Source organism: Plectropomus leopardus, chromosome 9 (assembly GCF_008729295.1).
Source record: "Plectropomus leopardus isolate mb chromosome 9, YSFRI_Pleo_2.0, whole genome shotgun sequence".
Lineage (NCBI taxonomy): Eukaryota > Metazoa > Chordata > Actinopteri > Perciformes > Serranidae > Plectropomus > Plectropomus leopardus.
In genome coordinates this window covers 19,811,508-19,837,061 of record NC_056471.1, presented here as the reverse complement: position 1 = coordinate 19,837,061, position 25,554 = coordinate 19,811,508, and the positions used below count along the sequence as shown (strand labels likewise).

Genomic DNA, 25,554 nt, shown 5'->3' with positions numbered 1-25,554 from the left:
TATGAGGGGTTAGCACAAAATTCAAAATGGATGACTTCCTGTTGGGTTTAGGGGGTTGTGTCCAAGAGGCTTTTTTTGTACATCTGGATATGATAGACACCTGTGCCAAATTTCATACATGCAGGTGAAACACAGTGAGAGGGCTGCCGACCGCAGGCACTATTGAAATTGATGGAACCATTATTAGGACTTATTAGGGACCGAGCACTTGCTTCCACTTTGCATTCAAAGAGGGTCCTCGCACAGTTCGTGCTCGGGCCCTAATACTAATTCCAATAATTTCAATAGGGCCTTCGCAACTGCCTGCAGTCAGTGCTTGGGCCCTAAAACTACATCACTGTATTTTATGTCAAATTAAAAAATGCAATAATATAGTATGCCATAAAATAGATAGATGTATTTTGTGTTTTAAATGTCACTTTTGAAGTTAAAATGTATCTTTTTCTTTATGCACAACTCAATCAAACCCTGTTGGAACAATTTAAAATTTTACGCTGCTTCGATTTTAACCAATATTCATTGCTCTAACTCTTGTGATAATTTTTAATTTAGTGTAAGTGAAGAAAAAAGATAAGCCTCACTGAACAAAACATTTTATTTCAACACACACTCAAGGACGCTCTCCAAACAGACATTCAAAAACACCTTGTAGCAAATAGTCGCTTTTGTTTCAGCACAAAACCACCACCTCTGTGCTGAAAAGCTTTAAGGAAAGAGAGGGGGGCGGGCCTACCTTATGTACAAGGCCAAGACAACAGTGGCTTAGTGCAATTACCTGGAGCGTGATGATCAGCCATGCTATGCTGTTTGCAACTACAGACACAAAGGCGTGATGAAAACTCGACAATACTTACATAAACTAACTTCACGCACTGAGAAGCAACTATATAAACTTACATGTGGAATCATCTGGTCATTGAGGTTATCTGTGGCAGTCATAAAGTATCCATAAGTAAACTAACACACTTTGGGGTTTCTTATACAATATTCTTGGGTTCAGAACACAAATGTAATACTTTATAAATTTGCTGTGAGACATAGTGCATTATTAGTTGGGTTTGATTTCACAAAGTCTGGGCTGGAGGTGCTCGGTACAAAACTATGTAAAATACTCATTTATCAAAGGTAAACAGCTTCAGTGAAATGAAAAGTTATCTGTCCGTATGTTTGATGAATAATGGCAGCAGTAAAGGTGAAGAAACAAGTCGGACCACTTGTCTGTGCATCCCTTTGTGTGACTTGGTGCATGGGTGTGGTATGTGGGGAGTGTGTGTGTGTCTTCTACAACCTCTCGAAGCCGACAGAGCAGAGGAGAAATATGCCATAGAGCAGTATGAGACAGAGTCCCAGCTTGCGGTCCAACCTCCAGCAGTTCAGGTGGACACAGAGGACCTGAGGACGGAAAGAGAGAGAGAGATTTATTTCCTGAAAACAGAGGCGGGGGCTCTCAGGCCTTAACAGGGAAAAATTAGATGAAAAACATTGGTAAAAAAAAAGAGGCAGCTGATGTTGGTGCAGACTGTTCGCTCATGCTACAATCTAAACTTTATCTAAATGAATAGTATATCATAATATTTGTCACAGTATAGTATGTTTTGAAAATTAAAAAAGATCAAGCAGAGTTCTTCATAAAAAGAGAAAAAGTGAGAGGATAGTATGTCCTTAAAAGTGCAAAAAAGTCATAGTATTGTAAGTCAAAAAGTGAAAAAATGTTGTAGTATGTTAATGAAATGTTATGATATAGATTGTTATAAAAAAGTCATAGTATAGCATGACGTGAAACACGAAAAACCGTATTATAAAAATGACAAAAAAAATCCTTTAATGTAAATGAAAAAGTCCTTGAATAGTATATCATAAAAATTGTCAAACAATCTGAAGATTGAAAATGAATCAGCTTTAGTCGGATATGACAGAGCTCTAACTCACAGTGAGCGTGACTGAGGCCAACAGAAGAATCACTGAGTACACCAGGCCTTTGCTGTTGATAGTCACCTAAAAAAACAGAGACATGAAGCATTAACATGTTGTAAAATCATGCGATGATAAATTCAGTGTCTTAAGGCATTTTTATACCTGCCTTGTTTTAGTTTGGTTAAATCAATTTCGTGTACGAACAGATTTCGTACACAGGTTTGGACCAAAGCAGCCAGACTGATACCCCGTTAAAAAGGTGGTCTCGGTCTGGTAACAAACAAACTTTGGGACAGTTTGGATTGTTTGTGTCAAGACAACATGATCCAACCATGATCCCACCAAACTGAGAGAGCATTGTGCCGTTTTTGGATTAAACCAGCTCCGGTAGTCAGTTGCACTGCACCTGTGTTTGTACTTTGGCTAAAAAAAGAACCTACACTTGTCCTTTCTATTCACATTAGTGCTGAACAGGTGTCGACTGTGTTGAAGACCATGCCAATACCCGTTGAATCTTTAGAAATATTTTAAACCTTTGAGCAGTTTAGTAGGATCAATATGTGTATCTTCCTCTGAACTGTCTTGGAATGAGCCTTCCCCAAACTCCAGTCAATGCACAACATTGTAACATATTGGTACCTGATTTGGATAAAAGCGAATAAACTATAGGTGTTAATAGGTGTCAAGGTGCTCTATATTGATACACATTTATTTAATTACTTTGGCAACTATTCAGATATAAAGACAAGTCTTCATTTTCTCTTTGAAATCCTAAACTAAGTATTTTCTGGATTATTTTTGCCTTTTTTATATAAATAATTGGAAACTGAAGAGGTGACAAGAGGAAGAGACGGGGGATAACCAATAAAATACAACTCTGTTTTAGGATCATGGGTGATTTCAGCTGTATAAAGATATGAGGCAAAGAGAGACAGTTGTTGTTACCACTGATCCGTAGCTGACGATGAGAGTCCTCAGCGCCCAGGGGAAACCCAGGCCCAGCAGCACATCAAAGATATTACTGCCAATGGAGTTGGACACAGCCATATCACCCATTCCTGCAACATGTGATACACACACAATGAAATTCATATAAAATATGTGATGCAAAGGCATTCAAATGTCATCATTCAGTCAAACAGTTTAAAGTTTTCTAGTTTTTGGCCAACTATTAACTATCAACAATTAATCAGATTTATTTTTGTAACATGACAAAACGTGCAACAAAGGTTGATAATGTAAATATGTTGTCAGACAGTTAAAGTAAGTCGCCACTAAAAATGTGATATGCTTACGTTTATGTCCCCTAAAATGAATAAGCTTGGCTATTCTGATTTGTATCTGTGCAAAGTTTATCACTAGAGAGGTGTTTTTACATTCCTCTGCTGAAGGAGGCGATGTCTGTGCACTTTCCTACAATCAATAAGAATAAAACGTACGCCAGGCAAGATAGATTAGGTATGTCGCAAATACAAAAGCCAACCGTCGTCTGATACGGAAAACACATAACGATGGCGAAAATGACTTTGACACAAGACAAGCAAAGAAACCTGAAACCCCGAGTGCAGAGCGGCCTCGTCAGCATCGGCATAGTGAATGTTTTGACAGCAAACATGGTAAAGTGTGAAGATTTTGGAGGAAAACTGGACCAATGTGAAGTGTAATATCATGGCATATTATTTAGATTTTTATATATTGGATCACATCCACTAATGTTGTGTCAGCCACAGCCAGTTAGGCTACAAGCTAACAAACAGCATAAACCAATAAAACATACTAACTATGCTTACCATTCTGACATGTCTGCTGGTCGCTGATTTTTGCGTACAACAGACTCCTAACCTGAGTCTGAGACTCAAAAATGTATGGCAGACGGCCTTCTTCAGCGTGTAAATATGAAATATCACAAAAAAACCCACAGGTGACACAGTGCTTCCCAACAGGGACAGCTGGGTATTATGTATTTAAAACAAAGTAATAAATATAAAAATAGATCAATAAGTAAATAAACAAAGTAATAATAATAACTGTCAATAACAATAACAACAATAATCATCATCATCATCTCTGTGATGTTTCGTCTAATGCTAATCATCTTGATGCTCTTACACCACTCAACCTCACGAGAGCAGCGATGGAGAAAGTGGAAGGAAAATCTATCTGGTGTCGGCAGCTGTTGTGGACAGAGCAGAGGCCAGATCTTGGATTTCTTAATGAGGAAGACAGAGTAGATCTACATCCAGAGTTTTTTAACCATCATGTGGGAAAACCATGTTGAAGAAAAATTTAGTAAAAAAGTAAAATATCCTTTAAAACCTGTCTGGAAGTTAAACACACAGGTGCATCACACACATGAGCGAGTGCACGCACACACGCACACACACACACCTTGTCTGGCAACGATGAGGCTAGCCATGCAGTCGGGGACGCTGGTTCCAGCTGCCAAAAAAGTGATGCCCATGATGACTTCTGGGATTCCAAGTGTGTAGCTGATAATGGTCACCTGGACAGAGTCAAGAAAACAACAAAAAAAGAGACATTTTACACATCATTAATATGGCTTGTTGCTATGATCACACTAATAACCTGTTTTTAAAATTAAAACCATCAAATTTAAAGATTTGGTATATTATAAAATAACCTAAATATTGTTTAGAGCAAAAACAAAGTTATTGCCAGGATGTGTACAACGTTGTTTTTTTTAATACAGAAGAGCAAATATGATTTAAGTGCTTTTTGTAGTTTTTCTGTACCAAAAGCTAAAAAAAGCCATTAAGAGGAGATGTGTTTCTGTTGTTGGGGTTAAAATATGGAACAATGGTGATATAAAATCACAAAAGTGTAATTCATTTTTGGTTTTCAAAAGAATGGTTTACAACATTATTTCTGAGGGTTACGAGTCCGAATGATTTCCTTTTATTCTTGAAAGGGTGGTTAGGTTAAGACTGATGAGAATTAGACAGTTATATATAAGCTTTTGCTTTTTCAGTCACTACTTAACACATACCGTTGATTTTGTTCATACAGTTTGTATCGTTAAACTGAAGTAAAACTGAAACACAGAGGCTGTGTATATTTATGTCTCTGTGTGTGTGTGTGCGTGTGAAAGTGTGGCGTTGTTTTAGCGTGTTTCATACCATCCAGACCATGAGGTAGGAGTAGAGGGCTATCCAGAGTGTGGAGGACAGGAAAGTGAGCAGGTACCAGCGCTCCCAGCGTGGCAGGTTACAGTCGGGGATGGTGCAGTAAAGCAGGACGCTCACGGGCCAAGAGAGCAGCCACTTCACACGCACACACCAACCATCTGAGGAAGTTATGAAAACACACACACACAAACACGTGTGCACACAAGTTTCCCCACAGGGATCATTACAGATTCATTGAAAACTTTTCAATTATTCATATGTGCAAATCTTGGCATCGACCCTTTTTAATTAGCTCCATTAGCAATGAAGCTAAAGAGGAATGTTTGTTACAGCAGCATCGATCGTCACACACAGTTATGAGTGATAAAAAGTAGCTTGTTGCCAAAACAGACCAGAGACTGTTAGGACGTGAGAGACGACGAGCGTCTGCTGTCATTCACCGCTCACCTGGCAGAACGAAGGGTTTGAAAGGAGTGTTCTCCTCCTCTCCGTCCTCCTGCTCTTCCTCCTCCTCCTCTTCTTCTTTAGGTTGCCCGCCTGCCTCTCCACGCGTCTCTTTACACCTCTCTCCCTCCAGCGGCTGCCTGTCTCCCTCCGCCATCGTCCCGTTCTCCCTCCCCCAGGCCCCGTTAGCACCCAAACCTTCCTCCCCTGTAGCTCCCCCCTCCTCCGCCCCGCCCCGGGCCCGAATCAGCCTCTGCCTCTGTTGATGAGGAGGGAGTGAGAGAAGAAGGAAATGAAAAAGGGGGACAACAAAATGACATGATTTCATCTGACTGAAGCTGACAATGTGAAAGCTGTGATCAGGCAGCCAGGCATGTCCGCACATTCTCCCGGGGGGATTTGGAAAGCACTGATCGGGGGCATGGTAGCAGGGGCAGCAGTCGCACTTTAATTTGGCACTGAAAATGGCAAGCACACATGCAGGAGAGCCGGGAGAGTGAAGGAGCCGATCTGGAGATTGAGTTCTTGTCTGCTTTTGTGTGGGGGATAATATTATGCATTAGGCAGCAGTCTCTGTGTGTTTGTTTGTGTTTGTGGGCAGCAAACAGGATGCTGTTTGATATGAAAAATCTATCTCTCCATCTTTCTACCTGCAAACCTCCTGATCAAAAAACTGCGCTGAGAGTACAATCTTGCTGCACCTATTTTAACAAATCAATATGAAAAAAACAAAACAAATTATACACAAATAACACCACCACCGAGCTGAAATGGCAGCTTCTAAACTCAAAGGGACTTTTCTTCCGGCACAAAAGGAGCATAAAGATTTCTCATGATGGCCGAAAATAACCTGTTTGGTTCTGCGCAGCAAAGACAGCAACAACAAAGAAACCACATTCTCACTGACCTCCTGTTTTATCAATATCCATAATTCAATATATAAAGCTGCACATTTTCTTTGTTGTCTGCAATGACTGACTTACTAAAAAGTGTAATTTAGTTTAACAGTAACAAATATTTTCCACATATTGTAAACTGTATGAATACTAACAAACCTTTCATCATGTTTACCTAGAAATTTAACATGCGGTACGTTCACGCTGCAAGCCTCAGTAGTCAGTTTGAATTGTTGCTGGAATTTTTTGTTTAATCATTCACATTATTTTCTAAATGCAGCCAGTATCAGATTTCTGTGTGAACTGGTCACAGTCCTGAACTGACCAACATGTGCAAATCAAGAAATAATAAAAGCTACGTTCACATTACAGATTCTTTCCCCACATTCATGTTTGAAGTGACCCGTATCTAACCTAATCTATTAAACTCCTCACATGCATGCTTTTGGGAAAAATGAATGAAATACTGACAACACTATTTTGCATAATATTTAGCCATGTGCTTCTGTTTGTGAGCGTTTTTTTTTCTTTCTTTCAAAGAATGGTCGAGAACCGGTTGGATCGGATTAGACCTGTATCTGATTCACGACCACGTAAGACGGTGGCCCAAATGAGAATTGAAATGATCCGATATTGAGTGATTTGTGCTCTTCATACTGTTAAGAAAAAAACAGATCAGTCACATATGAGCAAAAAAAAAAAAAAATCTGACTTTTTTTGCCTGCAGTTTGAACATATCCATAGTAAAAGACCCTAAAACAGATCTTTTCCCCCACAGTTATGTTGCAGCTTGTGATGCTACAGTGACTTTTATGAGTTTTAATTGTGCAATGCAACATGTTAAAGAAACTAGCTATTATTTACTAAAAACTTAGAAAGGACTTTACTACACAAACTTAGGAATGGATGAATGCATAGCTGGGCAAGTTTCGGTACACAAGGGTGAGCGCAGTGATCCTTCATTGTATCTAATTTCACTAATATGACTCTGCTCATCTGACAGTGACATGTTAAAGTGCTGCACATGCACACTGACATACCCACCACTCTAGATGTAAACACCACGGGAACTTGAGGTTATGTCAAGTGTGTGAGGAGCGCGTGCAGTGTACCTCATTGATGACCATGCGTCCTGCCATGCGCAGGCGGGTGAAGGGGGGGAAATGCGGGGTGATGAGAAGGCGGAGGCTTGCCTCTGAGAAGGAGAGCTGGTGGGGGTGCAAGTTCAGCAGCTCATCCACCATCACCACCCCTGAGTCCTGGCCGGCCACCACAGACGAATCTATGGAAAGTGCGGGGAGATGGATGCAGGTTAGGAGGAGATAACGGCGTAATAACGCAGCAAACGATGGACAGCTGATAAACAAGGAGACAAAGAGGACAGAGTGATTGAAAAAGTGGAGAGAAAAAAAAAATCTTGTCCATCAAGGTGGTCTAGTTCTATTTCAGCCTGTTGGAAATCCACAGGGGAACAGAAATGGGTTTGACTGGCAGCCTAAACTGTGTCACTAGGTCTGCTGAACGCCGGAGCTTCTTTTATGTTTTGGATGTACCCATGCACACGTACAAACAGGAGCTCCAGCACCTGGCTTCAGCGGCACCATGTCGTTGTCACAGTCTCCAATGTTTCCGACAGCAGTCGTCCGCCGCAGCCCGCTCAGACACGGCTGACCTGCTCTGCTGCAGTGTCTCTCGACCAGGCTGCACAGAGATCTGTTGAACCTACACACACACACACACACACACACACACACACACACACACACACATACACACACACACACACACACAAAGATGTTGTGCTTAGTGGAGCACATGGTGGATTGATACAAACAGGATGGAGATGAGGGAGAAAAAGACTCACTTCATGATGATTATGTAGATTCCGTACATCGAGATCAGGATGATGGTCTCCCACCTGAAACATGCAAATAAACACAGATTCATCGCAGTGAGAGTCAGCTATGTTGCAGACTGATACTCGAACAACAGAGAACGATGTGTAATAGTGTAATTAAGTTTCACTGCAATCTCACCACATGACTTTTTCATCATAGATCACCTGCAAATAAGATACAATATCAATCAACCAATTAAAAATAATAAAGAAAAATGATAAAATAATAAAAACCCAAACAATTACATGTCCTAGTAACAGAACATTAAAAAACATTTATTGGCTATATCAGATATGATAGTATTTGCATCTATGTCAAATTTCTGATTGGCTAATTTAATTTGCCTCAGTGGAGTCTTCAGGGCAGTTAATTGCCACAATGCTGATCTGTTTCATTGTTGGTAATTATCTTTGTTTCTGGGGTTCTTGTTTTTGTTTTGTCACTTCTTTCTCAATCATCTTTATTGCTTAAATTGCCTGATTTTATTTGTTTAAATCCTGCAATGTTTTAAATCCTGTTTAAGCATGAGGTAACTTCATTTTAAGTGCTTTATAATTTAAGTTTATTATTAGTTATTTATTATTATTTATATCTTTATTTTTGTACATGTGTAGATAGGGGCTATGAAATGTTCTGCACAGTAAAAATCTTGTTTAAAAATCTAAAAAAACAAACATATTTAAGGTATCCTTATGATTTTCGTTGTTGTTTTTGTTATGTGTTTCAGTAAATCAATGACTGGTAGGATGGAGTTTTGTCCTCGGAAATCTGGTATCAAACTAAGCAATAACATCATATAATGTGCGCAGTTTCTCTCTACTGACAGCAGAATATATGCTGATTTCTCACCAGGATAAGCACCACTATGGACAGGATGTAGAAGACGGCATCACGAAACAAAGGCCACCAGCTCAGCGAGATCGGCTGACGAGAGAGGACACAAACATAATATTTTCATTAGTCATAGTAAAGTATAAAATGAAAGATAAATAATTACAGGATCATTTTCTGGGTTTTACACTGGCAAAAAAGGCGTAAAATAAAAAAGCAAAAATTGCTTTTATTTTTACTTAATTTCTATTTTGTCATTTGTCCTTTTGTAGTAGGTAAAAAGTGACTCTGAGTCTTCTTTTAGGTCCTGGTCTGAACAGGCTGCATGTACCTGTCCAGCAAAGATCCCACAGAGGCCGATGATGACCAGGATGTTAAAGACAGCTGATCCCACAATAGTTCCCACACCTACATCTCCTTTTGTGATAAACACCCCTAAAAACACAGAACAGGAAAGAGCAAGTGATAAATATAAGCAAAAACAGATGTGACAGTCTGTAAGAAATGATGGATTTTACCTCCATCACATACATAAAGCTGCACGTTAAACATAATCTTTCTCTCCTCTGAACAGAAATATTACATCTTCAGTTATAAGATATATATCCACAGGGGCTGTGGATCTTTTATCTCGTGCTACTCGTGTGGAATATTCACTGCTATATTGCCTAAAGTCACTCCAATACTTATGAAAGCCAGCCTTTCTTCTTTAGAGAATGAAAGCAAACCTTTTTTTCTTTAGAGAATAAAAAGGATTATTTCTGAGGCAATACATGAGGAAATGTCCATTCGTAAAAATTAAAGCAATACATCTGTTACGAGGCTATTTTAATAAACAGTATGTTATTTCTTCTTTGAAAAGCTGCAATATCCTGGATAAATCCCCAAATAGTGTTCTAGTTTCTTGCAGTGTGCGATGGCTTCTGTCTCTGTTTTGTATCTGGGCCACAGTTTCCAAAGACTGAAAACACCACACTTTCTTTTTAAAATTTCTCTCTGATTGATCTCATTAATGCCAGTGCCTAGATTTTAATATTCACCATTTCTCTCTTCATAGTCTTCATTTCTTTCTTTCATACTCAAGTTTTTTTTAATCCAAGATTCCACTACGTTTGCAGGTAACTAAAAATGTTACTAATTAATTCATCAAATTAAATAACTCAAATATAATTGCTAATATCTTTTGTCTATTTTTGTCTTGATCACAGCAGACAAACGAAGCCTATTCCCTCGATTTTTTCCAGATTTAGATCTAACGTCACCTGTAGTAATTTGTGGCTGAGGTCACCAACACTCGGTTAGTGTGTTTTGTTTTCCAATGCTTAATTTTCATCTTAGCGTTAATGGTAATATTTAACAGTTGTCCTATTCCACACTGTTTCACAGCAAGATTAAACTAGTACAGCCAAGTGTGCATTCATAAAAGAAAGGAAGCAGATATTTTAAATTAACACAAAAGTAACTAATTACTTATATATGCTGTAATTGGTAAAGTAATTCAACTACTTTTGAGAGAAGTTACTGTAACTAATTGTACATTTTCAGTAACTTGCACATCACTAGCCATACGAGTTTAACTTAAGGTCATGGTGCTGGGTGGCATACTGACTTATTTTCTAATTCACAACGAAAATGAGTGAATTAACTTTGGGAACCTTTTTCGTACTTTAATATAAACAAAAGCATCAAAATAGAGCTTGTTTATAAATGAAAAACAATCGTGGTGAATCCTCAGACAATGGTCTAGACCAAGCCCCAAAAGTCCTCAAACCCCAGAGACGCCCTGTCGTACACCTGGCCTGTGAGGGGCTGCTGCTTCTGAATTTACCTCTTGAAAAGACGACTGGGGACAACAAAAATCGAAAGGTTACATGTCAGCCTGTTCTCACGCACTGTTCATTTTTCTACGAAAAGTAACACATCAAAATTTATACATGTCCTATCTAATAATGAGCCTGCAATTAGTACAAAACACATGTATTTTAGAATTCTGCTATCAGATAAACATTACGGGCTCTCAAATCACAGGAGTTTTTCCTGGGACTTTCCTCAGGAAATCGGTGTTCGGAACCGTTTAGTGAACTAGTCATTAGTCATTTGAAGGTACATCCTCATCATGTGTCTTTGCCCTAAAGCCTGAACCTGCACATTAGTTACATTACATTAATAATGCAACTTTAACGTTTGGGGGTATCGTCATTCATGGGGTGCTAATTCATCAGATATCCTGTGAACTGTTTTGTGTGCGTTTTCGTAAAATATCGTACAAACCATTGTATGATAAGTTGCATTTATACTGAGAAATATTATTGTTTGTTTAGATCTGGCCGCTGGCCTGCTGTCATTTTGCAGAAGTTTGAAAGCCAAGGTCCTAAGTGCTTTGTGAGAACATGCGGACAAGTGAAGTAATTTGCAAGCGAGCTGTCAAACCATCAGGCAGAAGCGAACATGGTCATCTTGCTGTCTTTGTTCGTGTCTTCTTTAGGCTTGAAATCAGTGCTTCTGCCTGCAGACACTTGACCTCTCAGTCCTAATCAATTGAAGATGCATCTGATTGCAGATAACTGGAGTGCTGATGGAGCAATCAATGGGCTAACTTATTGGAGTGAGGAACTGATTAGACGAGTATCGTACTGACCAATCAGAGAGGTGAAGAGCTCGGGGGCGGAGCTCCCGGCTGCCATGAAGGTTGCCCCGGCAACGTCTTGACTGAGCTGAAGGTTCTGAGGGACAAACAAATCTCAAATCAATGGATCAATTCAACTAATGACTGTTGTCTGAGTATCCAAAACCCGAGAGCTGTGGAGCTCCATTAAAATGTATTAAAAACACATTAAAGGGCCACATTGTTGTTGCTCTAGCGGATGTGTTTCTTTATTATGAAAAATGTGGGCACTGTAGTCTAATTCACATCAATCCCACATGCTGTAAATAATCACCAATGTGCCAATTGTGTATTAATCTACAATTGAAAGTGGTAAGAATGCAATGTTTTCTCATGTTCGAGTCATGTTTTCTAAAAATGACAGTGTCCTTTGGTTTGGGGAGATTTTTGAATCTTTTAAATTAACAAAAAAACAATATATTTGTGATTTGTTATTAAAGATGTGACTTCTGTTACAACAAACAAAAAAAGCTTGGGGCTCAGTGACACAGAAGGAGAAGATGGAAAGTAGTGGTGGTGGACTAATGCATTGTTGGTTTACACCTTTTCATGGGAAATATTAACAGCTACAAAGTCCTAACACAAAGAAAACATCACCTATTTAATTGTTGACTCGGGTTTTTTTCAAGATCAAAAACTATTATTTATATCCTGCATGATTTATTCATTTATCAGGTCATACCTCTGATACTTTTTCCAGTGATGGCACAAAGTAAACGTCACACACAATGGCCAGCGCATGAAACATGTAGATCGCCTGTGAAATACAGGAGACAGATTACTGGCCACATGGCTTTCAAGTGTGTCTGTTTGTAAGTTGAATGCAACAAAATGAAGCTTCTTTAATCTTAAATTCTGACTGATACTCACACAGAGAACATGAAGGAGTACCGCTCCCTGTCTCCGCTGCTCCATCGTGAAGATGTCTTCAGGAAAATCGCTGATAGCTGGAGAACAGAGAGGCAGAGGAACCTAATGATGTATAAAATGAGGAAAATCCCTGAACTAAAGATGAAACGATAAGTAATTAATTGATTAAAGGAGCCATAGAAGAATCGGTCACGAAGTAGAATTAATTAAAGAGGGCCTATTATGCTCATTTTCAGGATCATACTTGTATTCTGGGTTTCTACTAGAACATCTTTACACGCCGTAATGTTCATAAATCACAAGATTTTCCTCATACTGTCAGTGCCTGAACACCTGAATTCCTCTGAAAGGTTTTCTGAGCCTACATCCCAAAAAAAACCTAGTCTGCTCTGATTGATCAGCATTTCCACGTCTTCTATAATTCAGTGTCTCTGCATCATTACTGCTGCTGAGGAATGACTGTAATGCAATGCAGTGGCACTTTCTACCGTGAAAAATACCCCCAAATCTTCTAAACCAGACATGTTCCAGCAGAAATATGATCTGAAATCAGGGAAAGATTTACACCATCAGCAACCAAGCTTTCGTGTTTCCCTGGGGTTCGCAGAGTAGCTATATGTACCAGTTGAGGCTACATAATGTAAACACTTTGCAGGCACTATGTATTTTTTTCCCCAAGAGTGTTTCATCTAGTCACGCCCGACCGTGCTTCGATTGGCTAGTACTTGTCATATCGACGTGTCCAAGGTGGAGGCGGTCAGAAATATTTGAAACTTTGGCAACATTTAATAAAAACATCCTTCGTTGTAACATATGACAGAAAATAAGGAAAAGCATAAATCATAGATCCTGGCCAATCGTGTCATTTCATAGCAATAATACCAAAAATTCTCCAAATTCCAGCTCCTCAGATTTTAAGAATATTGCTTAATCCTTCTCTCCAGTCAGTCTTTGTCACTTTCAGGAATTTAACTTTTTAAAATACAACATACCTGATCATGCATCTCTGTTTTTAAAGGAGTTTTGGTGCCCTTTGACCTCTGAGAGGAGCCCCAGGTCTTCAGACCAGAGACTTTTAAGGTCAAAACTGGAAACTTAATGTGAATTTAGTTTTGCTGTGCTTTGTCTTTTGTGATTATAAACAGAATATCTGGGTTTTGGCCTGTTGGTTAGACAAAAAAAAAAGCAATTTGATGACACTGCCTCGGGCCTCAGGAAATTATAATTGGCATTTTTCTGTTGATTAATGAAGAAAAATAATCAGCACATTAATCAGCGTTGAAAATAACCGCAATTTGCAGCTCTACCCTGAACCTCCAGTCACACGCGTGTACATGTGCAAAATGTGTACGTGTGTGTGTGACTTTGTTGGATGTGTGATCGGTTGTATCCCATAGCAACAAGTGCAGAACCAGCTTGAGGTTAAAGTGGTGCCACGGTCATGTGACTACACCAGCTCAGTCGCATTATAATTCAGTTTTTCGCCCACTTTCTTTGAAATCGCTCATCTTGTGACTTCACACTATCCCTTATGCAATCTGCACCCAGGTATTCATGTTCACATTCTCTGTCCAAAAAGACAGCGGTTCCCATAAAGTCAACCTTCAGAGGCATCTAATTCGGCTGAGTTAAGATGGTGCACAACAACCGCCCTCTGTCCAAACGCAAGACAGTGTTTTGCCAGACTGCACTGTCTTACACATAAGCTCAAACAAATGCCACGGCTCACTGCGCCATGAAAAAGTTTTTATTACGGGGCAGTTCAGAACAGCAATAATCTGGAACGCCAACTCCCAAGTGACTTTCTGATTTATTTGAGAGTCTGGATTTATAAAACTGCCACTGAAGATGAAGGTGACAAAACATGTGAGTGAAACAAGTGTGACTGAAGGTGGCTGAGATCCTGCACAGAGGCAACATTATGCAGAGAAACATGGATCACGTGAAGGGATGAAGACACAGATATGGTGTGATATTATGACAACCTGTCACATGATGTTGTTTGGACCTAGATCAAACAGTGTATTTTTATCACCAAGAACAAGATGCGCTCTTGAAAATTACAATATGGTAAAAAGAAAAAAATGTCTTAAAGGCCTTGAAGTTAATCTGTACTGTATTTCCCTGAGGCTGATTTTCTATCTCAATATATGCATCTCCGTATATTCTCTGTAATTGGCTACAAAATCAGGCTGTACATCAGGCACATCAGGCAGTACGACGCTGTCACTGTTTCTCTTTCTTTCAAAAACAGCCAAATAGATCCACGCAAGCGATGAGAGAACTGCTGATGAGAGGCGACTAATCAGCAGGTCACCACGACAGGGCAGACACTTTGAACAGCTCCAGATGCACACGCCATCCAACCACAAATTCAGCATTCAGTTTCCTAGCAACCGGGTCTCCTCAAAGGCCTAACTGTGTTTAAACATCTAGATGTGCGGAGTTCGAAGAAATGAAGGATGAGGTTGAGTGGAGAGGTGGATCGATGCATGCAGGAGATAGTCTTAAACACATTAATAGAGACGGGACTTTCTGCCTCAGCACACAGAACACATACTGATGTTACGGAGATCACAACTGTGATTATACATTCATCACTGCATTAATGTACAAACTCAAATATAGGCCTGTTAATGACTGAAAAGGATCATCACTCAAACTTAACAACCTGAATAGTGGCTTTATTTTTTTGTATATGTTAGGGACTGTTAGTTATTTATGGAAGGGGAGGGGGTGGTGCAAAAAGAGGGAGCCATATCAAATATTTTTTTAAAATTGAGGAGGGACATGCTTTTTTTTAAAAAATTAGTCTTAGATGAGGGACCTACAACTTTAAATGGCTTTTTTTTTTTTTACCTCCAATATTCAAACCCAAACCTGGGTTTGAAAGCCACGTTTTCTATAAAAATTGCCAAAAGTACACCATTTATTATAGCCAAAATCTGTAAAAACCATGAATTATTATTTGATCATTTTAAATATCCAACGGTCATTAAACATATAATGTGGGACGAAAGCTTCAATCAAAAAATCTATATATCCTAACCAAATCTGAGCTTAAAATAGTGATATTCCATTAAAATGGCTGTATTCTACATGTCTGATTTATGAAGATTCTCAAAAATAAGCAGTTAATTAACCAGCGTGCACAATGAGGGTGAAAAACCGCGACTTTATCCAACTTTGGGATTTCATCTTCAACTTTTAACTTTTGAAACATCAAATGGTTTTAAAGATCTAATAACTAATACAGTGGAGTGTGGGTCACGCATTTTCTGCCAGTAATTTAGGGAAGCTGAAGAAAAAATATTTGTCACACCCCAGTCACCATCTTCTCTGACAAATGAAGTACAGTCCCTTAAAATGAATTCATGCCCCTTTCTGTACGTGAACCCACATGAAAAATGTCTTACCAGATCTCCTGCTGTCAGTCTGGTTGTTGTCCTCATGTTTGATAAGCCCTCTCTTGGAAAAGGAGATGTCATGATCCACAGTGTGTCCACGGAAGCCTAAAAAGAGGCATTGACATATAAATGCACTACTGATTAAAAATAAAAATAAAAATAGGTGTAATTACACTGAATATCTGTGTGTTTGTCATATACAATACATTTACCCAACTTTGTGGTATTTATGTTATCCACTGTAGCTAAAAACTCTTTTAATGAGCCTATAATGTTATTATTACTGCAATCTAACATCTGAATGATGAACACATGTAACGGCTGAGTTTAGTTCATATGAATTCAGGTCAGTTTTATGTAAATTATACTTGCGAGGCACCTGCAACATCACTGAAGTTAAAGATCCAGGCAGCTGTGAGCAGACCGACTCCACAGACGCAGAACCGGGGGAGGAGCCGCGTCTGCCTCGGTCTCCTCGGCGCCTTCATCCCGCCAGCCGCCGCCGCTCCCCGGCTCTCCGCTCAGAACATGTCGCCTCCTCCACCTCCTCCTCCTCCTCACACAGCCGGTCCAGTCCCCTCTTTGCAGACCGGATCTAACTGGCCTGTTGCTCTCTTTTCCCCTGATTTATCGTCTGTCAGCTAGTCTAACATCCATCCACGGTACAGGTTGGAGAGGTCCGGCCTGCCATCAGCATCTCAGCGCGAGACACCACCGACGCAGCATCCGCATCCACGCGCTCAAACTCCAGCAGAGACACAATGAATCACCAGCCAGCAGCTCCGGTATAAAACCATCTCTAGATACAGACCGTCCTCTCGTCCCTCCTGCCCTACATCTGATCCCCCACTTTATGATTTTCCGTGAGCGAGAGAGGGAGGGAGGGAGGAAGGGAGGGGGTGTTTTCCTGAAGTCACAGACGAGGAGACCACCAGGGAGCGCCTTCAGCTGGGAGGGGCGACTGGAGACACTGGAAGGCATGGGAGCAGAGACACATGTTTACTGCAAGTAATTCAAAATGTGAATAATAGTGACATTTATAATGTAGTGAAACTATTAGACTTACCTTATAATAATAAGGACGGGCTAGTCTGTTGTGTGTCTGTATCAGTGATCTCTGCTGATCTAAGCTATTTATACAAGAAAAAAATTAAGAATTAATATCTTTATGAAAGGATATGTTTACTTTATTCGAGTGCATCTTAATACAATAACCATATGTACATTGAATGAGTATTACTGGTTGCTTTGACCACTTCCCCACACTGGCCACAAAGAAATCCCTGCCATTAACAGAGATTAACACAACTGACAAAGTGCCTAAACAGGAGGAAAAAATGCAGCAAACAAAAGCGAAAATGTTTCCAATGTGCATAGAACATGTGAGCACTGATAACAATGACAGGGTTAAAAATCATATTTAAAAAAAATAACTATACATACTCACACACACACATACATATATCGTTTGAGCTGTTTTCTTTTTTATTTCATGCATCTCTCCTTTTGAACCAAAGTGAAGTTTGATGAACATTTAGGCAGCAAATCAACATTTTTACTGAGCACTTATGTTGATAGATATCTGTTCTCCCAGTTCACATAAATCCAAGTCCTGCTAAATTACAGCTGCTATAATTAATAGCATTTAAAATGAAAAACAAAAATACAGGATTTCTGAATGCAGATGGTTCATCAACGGGCCTTTTTCATCGCAGACATTTTGACTTGTTTTTTTCAGGTTATTGCATTTTTTTTTAACTCATTCATGCATTTACAGAAGTTACCAAACTCCTAATAAACGTGCAAAAATGATTTATACTCTAAGATCCCATGTTGTAATTCAAATAAATCTTCAGACTCAGGATCTGCTGAATAGTTATGAAACAACAAAAAAACAAAATCCAAACACAATCAGCCAGGTAATGCAGTGATAGCGAGTGTTCAGATCAAACAGGAGGCAACACCCCGTAATGCACACTGCAGTAGGGCTGTAACATCAGGTATGCACTGCTCCACAAGTTGTTGATGGAAAAAAAGTTTCCCGTGAAGCTTCCTGAAGCCAAAAAGGCCAAAACAGTGAGAATGATGACGGAAAGCAGAAATACTTCTGCTTTCTGGACGGCTGTCTCCAAGATACCTGCACACCTTAGACGACAGAGAAACCAGAGGGATGATAACGGATGAGTAAACATTACATACATAAGTAAGAACTGTAAGAACTCTACCGTCCCTCCATAAACTCCTTCCCCCGACACAAGTCTGTGCATCATCTTTCTGTGTGGACTGAGCAATAACATATCACACTGCTTCTGTTCATATTCTTAGCACTCTCTTTTTTCCCCTCATTATTCAATTATTCACTTGTTTATTCACCTTTATTTATATTTTATATTATATTTATAGGATTTGTATTTTAAGGGATGCACAATAATTATCAGGACCGTTAATGGCTGTTACTTAGGGTCTGCTCTGTTGCTGTGGTGCTTCGTGACATTTTGGGAGATGTTCCACTATAACTCAAACAGAATATTATTTTCAGCATTATTTTTGTACAATTCAAGTTGACATAAGAAAGTAAGAGCGAAAACCCCCCCCCCCAAAAATACAAAAATGAAATTGATTTTTCTTTTGAAAATGACTTTCTTTTAAAAAATGCAATTTTCCCAGCGATTAGTCTGAAATTATGTTTTTCTGATGAAAATGAAGATCTGTTCTTTATCTTGTTGTATTCATTGTTTTTATATTCAAAACACAAAATATTCTGGAGGTCACAACAGTCTACAGTCTATCTGTATTCAACAGTGTTTTATCTACAGACTAAGCAGCCGTAGGCTTCTGGTTGTATAAAAGCTATTATATTTCTATTGAGTGATACAATTTAGAGCCACTCTGATTTGCCAGATTGTCAGAGCACTTCATTTGAAAATAAAATGTCCATTTGAAGAGTCAGAACTGTTCTTGTTTTTGTTGTTAAACTGCAGTGATGTCAGTTATATTTGGTTAGGTCAGAGCTATAATGTTAAATTCATCTGTTCTCACTACATCTCAGCCTTTCACACCCTCAGGTAATGAAAAACAAACAAAAAGAAATTGTCGGTTATCGGTATCTTATCGGCCAAAAGAAGCTGGAAATTATCGGTTATGGTTATTGGTTGAAATAATCATTATTGTGCATCACTGGTATTGTACTGTAATATGAGCTGCTGGACAGCCAAATGTCCCTTTTAGGGATGAATAAAGTATCTTCTGTCTATTATGTCTATTATGTCTGTCTAGTATGGAAAATGTATCCCTGCACAGAATAATGTTGTTATGGTTTGACCTTTCGTACATCCCATTCCTCGAGTCTATCAGAGCTGTTCTGTGATGTGAAGCTTAAGTACCTTTTGATCTGAAGGTCTACTGTGAGACTTTGTGGTTTCTGCTGCTCCTCAGCCTCAGTTTCCTCCTGCTGACACAGAAACAGAAATCACAGATCTCCTAATTTCTATATCTGGAGTCACGCAGCTGCTGTCTGACAGACGGGGGTTGAATCTGGGCTTTGTATTGGCATACAGGACACTCAAACAGTGACAAATCTACACTCAGTCGGCCCGTCAGAGGATTTACTGAAGAACTGTTGCATCAGAGTGTCTTAATTTGAACAGGGTGTATCTAATAAATAGGCAGCTGAGTAAATGTTGTATTCTTTCAGGTTTAAATGTCTAAAACACAGACTGTATTAAAGAAGTGGATGCAGCTTCAGGTTCTGAAAAGCGGAGCTTATACATTAGAGCTTTAAGCCTGCATTCTTTTTAAGTGGATGCAAATAGAAGATATATTGTATTTAAGTCTATGAGAAAATGACCATACTTCTCACTTTATTTATTACTTCAGTAAACATTTTCCGTATAAGTTTATGGTCTCAATCGCTAGTTTAAAGTCTTCTTCAATAAAGCATGAGTTTCATTTAGTAAATTATGGCCCCATCTAGAGTAAAACAGATGATAAAGCAGGGTATGCTTAAGGGTGTGGTTACCTTGTGATTTACAAGTCGCAACCTGATTTACAACCTGTCAGTCAGGATCGAGGTGTAGCAACGCAGACCGCCCCCAACTCAACCCTCTCCTCCAAATGAGGCATGAAACGTGGTTTTTCACCTGGATGGGCGTGGTTCTGCAGGATGCAGCAATGCATGCTTTGTTGGCTCTGAGACTATTTCAGCCTGTGATTGTGTTTTCAGACTTTATATAATTTGTGTGCACTTTTGTAAGAATGCAGAATGAATAACTCCTTAATTATTTTGGTTTGATTAAACCAAAAAGTTAGAGTGAGTTGAAAATGATGGGTTAGTTTTATTTCTAAAGCTTTGAAAATTAGGCAAACTAGTCTAAATAATACATGCAGTTAATCTGATGCAGGTCAAATACGAAAGCATACAGATAATACTATTTGTGTTTTTCTACAATTTTAGTATTTGGTGTCACACCTGTTTACACAGAAACTGATAGTCTGCCTTGTAAGTCCATTTGGGCTCGACATCTATTGATGCAAGACACTACACTGACATCAGAGTAGAGAACCATCATCTGACCAGATGTTTTGTTGTTGGACATATTTTAGTTCATCTAAATGTTTATATATTTCTGAACCATTTTGCTGTACATATTCCGCAGTATAATGTCACAATGGCTGATTTCAGAATTTATCAGCAGTTAGGTGAAATACATTTTTAAAAATCTGCAGGGAAGTCTCATGTTAGCTGCAGTTGCAGCTGTGTAACAGTACAAGTAACAAAAAATCTGTAGTGTATCTTCAAAAACCATGATCACAGAAATACATAATCTCTTTTTGTGGTTACAGTTAGGCGTGAAGTCTTCTGTAGATCTAATCTTAGGGTTAAGGCAAGGATTAGTTTGTTAACAACTTTTTAGGTTATGGTTTTGCTAGCTTATCCAAAAAGTGACAAGACAATCGAATGCGAGCAGACGAGAACATGCAATGTGCAAAAAACACTGTGACGCAGGTTTTTAGGGAGTCCCTCATCCATAATGGCCACTTGTGGCTCTAATAAACCTCGTCGGTGCTTTAAAAAAAAAAGAAAAAGAAAAAAACCTCAAGGCTTTAACGTGGTTATCTATAAATTGATGGGTAACACCAATGTTGCTATGTACATTTCTTACAGTCTGTGGTCTAAACACAGGAAGAAGAGGTCATACTTGTGTAAGATCTGCGGAGTCTGACGTGTTGTTTTTCACTTCAGCTGTAGAGGCCAGCAGCTTCATTTCCAGTGCGAAGGACAGCGGGGGACTGAGCGATCCTTCCTTTCCTCCAATTAGGTCTTTCTCAGTAGCTCTAGAAACAAACAGGCACACAATGCAGTATGAGTGCAAACAGACGACTCGGTGTACGTCACAATATGAATTAAAATTAAAAAGATATTGTGTGTCAGGGTTACAATGAGGCCTCATCCAGTCTGTCCTCCAACTGCTCTCTCAGCTCCTGATTGGTCAGCCTGAGAGCCTGGAGGAGAGAAACGTGATCTCTACTCAACAAGACACACTTCAACAGCTCATAACATGAAGCCCTTATCTTACAGCTGCGAGTAGCTGAGTGAAAACTGTTTTTTCTGATCTTTCTTAACTGAACAGCGATGGATGAGAACATCTTTACCTGTATGACGTTAGAGAACTCTTCTATTGTTTCCTCTGAGTGCTTCAACTGCGAGTCTCTCTATCACAAACACATGAAAAAATGTGACGTTTGGTAACTTCTATAAATGTGACTTCAAAGAGAAAGATCAATATTTATGAGAAAATCCTGACTTTTTGGTCAGTCACTGCCTCGTACTTAAGTCTCTGTTCCTACCTGATGAATAATCTCATCCCTAACCTGCAGCCCTAACTCAGCCTCCTCCATTTCACACTGAAGAGACACACAGCATAACAGATCAGGAGCTGCTGGACGATGTAAAACAACTAATTGTAGGTTGAATGTTGGGAGAGAAATCGTTTAACATCTCAAGGTTGAATCCATATTGTTACCTCGAGGGTTTGAAATGCAGCCTTGGACTTTAACAAGCTCAACTTGTCCTGGTCTCTCTCCTGTTGGAGGCTCTTGAGCTGAAAAAGTCAGAATGACGTTTAAATGTGCACGTTGTCTCGAAATCCTGTCAGCTTCTTTCTGCAGCATATATTGACAGATTAAAGTTGCTATGTGGAGAATAACAGCCACCCTACCTCTGCAGTAAGCTTCTTATTCTGTTCCTTCATCATGGTGGATTCCTTCTCCTGAAAAACAAAAACAACAAACAAAACAAACACAGCCTATTAGACTGTAATCAGCAATGTACCCGAGGGCACAGAACCGACGACTGAATTGTCTCTAGCAGTGGTCAGTGCATTCGGTACATAGATGCTTTTCTCGTTCTCTCCCACGAGGCCTACCTCCCTAAACCAGTATCACCAATAAGATTGACTTTGCAGTTTCCTGGATACTGGACGCGTATCCTCTGACCAGTAGCTGTGTTTGTGTCAGTGTGTATACTTCCTACTGAAAAGCTGAGGGAATCGGCTGTGATCTGCACTTTATCGGAGGTGCTGAAGTTAACATGTGTGGACAATAAGTCGCACAATAGCGAGATTTGATTTGTCTAATCAGAAGTTTTTCCAGTTATTTCCAGTTTTCCACCTACAATAAAAACAGTGCAATGCTGTGTGGACTTTGTCTCATCTATAGTCCCAAATGGGGTTATGTGTCTGGGAGACACTCTGAAAATATGTACAACATACGAGTTTCTCTCCTTAAATTTTATCTTTTTTTTCCTCGATATAACTGTATGACCAACACATAACTGAGATATGTTTTGAATGTGCAGAAAGTTTTGAACATGAGCAGTAATCTTGCTAAAGCACAAGCGCTTACTGAAGTCACGGGGATTATAAATGGGATGTGATTTGATGTGATTTTTACTCACATTTGGTGACTGGTGGATGCTAATTATGGACCCTGACCTGATATCATCAAGGATTATAATGTGCCTGATGTCGTAATTTAGCTCAAATGCGGTCTTAATTATGTTACATTTTCATTTAAAAGTTTATCTAATAAGTCTACCCACCATTTCCTGAATCTTTTTTTCACTGCATCTCTTTTCATCAAGGTCATTAGCCTGCAGACTCCTGCAAGGCTCTGTTTCAACCTGCTGTATTTTACTGATGATCTCCTCCTGGCTGCAGGCACACAAACACATCTATAAGCTACTGACAGTTTTTTTCCACCAGTGTTAACGCACTGGCTCAAAAGTGCAAAGTAAAAAATAAAGTATGGCAGGCACATTTATGAAGAAAAAATAATAATAAGGGCAAAAGAGATCAAAACATAAAAGCTTTAACATATTCTGTGTTGGAGGTCAGCCAACAGCATATCTGTGTGCAGCACACAGGGAGATCAGATGATAAATACACTTAGAGATGACTGCAGTGTAAAGTTTGATATTGAAATGGTTCAAGGACCCTTCTGCTAATGAACAGAGACAATCATGTGTGGATAGTTACGCTGACACTTGTTTCCTGAGGACGGCGTTCTCTGATCGCAGCATTGCCATATCATCATCTGAAGCATCCAACCATTGCCTCATCTTAGCATTCAGGTCCCTCTGCTGGCTTAAGCTGTAATTCAGCTCCACTATTTTTTCACGCATTTCCTTCAGTGTCCTGCACACACACACACACACACACACACACACATAGAAGAGAAGAAATGTTAGATATTGTCATGTAACTAAACCAAAAACTTTTTTTGTGAGTGCCTGGATTTGTGTTCAGTGAACATCACTCACGTATTTTCCTCTGTGACATCATCCATCCTGCTGGCTTAATCCTCCCTGGTACTTTTGATCAAGAAAAAAATCACCATGAGGAGCATCACACAGTTTTTAACATGCATATATTTTACATTTTTTCTTCCAAACGTTTCTCTTTGGAAAAAATAACACATTGTTTTTGTTTGTTTTTTTTTTTAAATTTTTTAACCTGTCCTGTTCGGCAGCTTAGGCATGCAGTATGAGAGGTCTGGATGCATTGAGGTGCCATAACAGATTTGCTCTGCAAAGGAGGGGTGTGACATACTTCCTCCTGTTGCAGTCCGTACTGAGATTTATTGGCAAGGCTACCGGACAGCACAACGTTAGAGTGGATAGGAAGAGAGAAAAGAGAGAGGTTGGGGGACACAGAGGGGAGGGGAAGACACAAGAGACAACAAAAACAACAGCAACAATAACAACAACGACAATGAAAACGGTGACAACAATGCTAATTACAATAACGGCAGCTGCAAGTATTTACAACAGTATTAACGGTGGAAGCAGGCAGGAAATGATTTTTTAAAAAAAAAGAAAAAAAAGGAGGAAAAGAAAAAATAAATAAGTAAGTAGTTAGAGAGAGAAAGGAAAAAAATTAAAATACAATAGAATAAAGTAAATAATAAATAAATGACGTAAATAATAAATAAATAAAAACAACAAACAAACAAACAAAAAAAAATAGTGTTGACGGTGTACAGCGTAACTCATGACGCTACGGTGTTTGGGAAGTAGTTACCATGCAACTATAAGTACTTAGTATAAAAATATGTCATTAAATTACTGTTACTAATCAAAATACGTTTTGTTTTTCAGGACCAGTCGGCACCCGTCCTTCGGGTTTCTACAGACTTCGTTAGCTAACTGTGACGTTTAACGTTTAGCTAGCAAGTCAAACGGTCCTTCCCCAAATACCAAGTTGACCAAAGTAGTAAAGCCTACTGCTAAAACTGCTAATGCTTTATATTGATATTCGCTTTACAATTGATCACAAAATAACTTACCGGTGACTAACTCCAAACGGATGAGATAAACGTGCAGAAGTTAGCTACCGAGCGTGAGGGGAAATACGTGTCCAGGTGAGCTCGTGCTCGACAGCGCGGTTACTACAGCGTAATTATGACGTCAACACGTAACAGGTAAAGATCCCCCCCCACCCCCTTTTTCCTTTTTTTCACATTTATTTACCAAAATATATGTACAAAATAGTCACACTAACAACAACACAGATATACATGAGAGCACTAAAAGTAGACATATGAAGATGCCCCCGGTCACGTTTTCGTGCAGGTCCTATGATATGTAAATTTATAAATTTATATATACATATTCGGCTTTTAAAAGAAAATACAATTATTAGAAAACCTTAGTTTCTAAGATTTTCTCTTTTCCCCACAGCAGCCCTGTAACCAGTGTTAGGAAGTAACTAGCTACAGGAATTAAATAACAAAATAAATATGTGATGAATTACAGTTGTTAAAATGTTGATTACAAAGTGGTTACAAGTCATTTTCAGTGAAGTTTTCTTTTTACCATGCAGGAATGCCTTTTTTTGGCATATTTTTGGTTGAGACAAATTTGAGTGCGACATTCTTGCACTTCTCTTTTTATGTCTTTTCAGCTTTATTGCTCTATTTAAAATA

General features: G+C 39.1%; 2 protein-coding genes across 2 annotated transcripts; both read right to left on the bottom strand.

Moving 5' to 3' along the window:
• Nucleotides 1–664: 664 nt before the first annotated feature.
• LOC121948087 (sodium/potassium/calcium exchanger 3-like) lies at nt 665–16,898 on the bottom strand. The gene is made up of 17 exons (XM_042493351.1): nt 16,451–16,898; nt 16,081–16,176; nt 12,665–12,741; nt 12,477–12,551; nt 11,768–11,852; nt 9,461–9,564; nt 9,148–9,222; nt 8,437–8,462; nt 8,265–8,318; nt 7,986–8,122; nt 7,513–7,682; nt 5,508–5,763; nt 5,052–5,218; nt 4,303–4,417; nt 2,860–2,972; nt 1,930–1,995; nt 665–1,392 (listed from the first exon to the last, which is right to left on the bottom strand). The coding sequence occupies exons 1-17, from the start codon at nt 16,557–16,559 to the stop codon at nt 1,282–1,284; spliced, it is 1,836 nt and encodes a 611-aa protein (XP_042349285.1). The 5' UTR covers nt 16,560–16,898; the 3' UTR covers nt 665–1,281.
• Nucleotides 16,899–18,017: 1,119 nt separating this feature from the next.
• On the bottom strand, nt 18,018–24,984 carry LOC121948492. Its single transcript, XM_042493891.1, has 10 exons — nt 24,916–24,984; nt 23,891–23,941; nt 23,607–23,765; nt 22,290–22,340; nt 22,095–22,172; nt 21,724–21,783; nt 21,509–21,573; nt 21,270–21,405; nt 19,455–19,519; nt 18,018–18,216 (listed from the first exon to the last, which is right to left on the bottom strand). Exons 4-10 carry the CDS (start codon nt 22,323–22,325, stop codon nt 18,018–18,020), a joined length of 639 nt encoding a protein of 212 aa, XP_042349825.1. The 5' UTR covers nt 22,326–22,340; nt 23,607–23,765; nt 23,891–23,941; nt 24,916–24,984.
• Nucleotides 24,985–25,554: the final 570 nt, after the last annotated feature.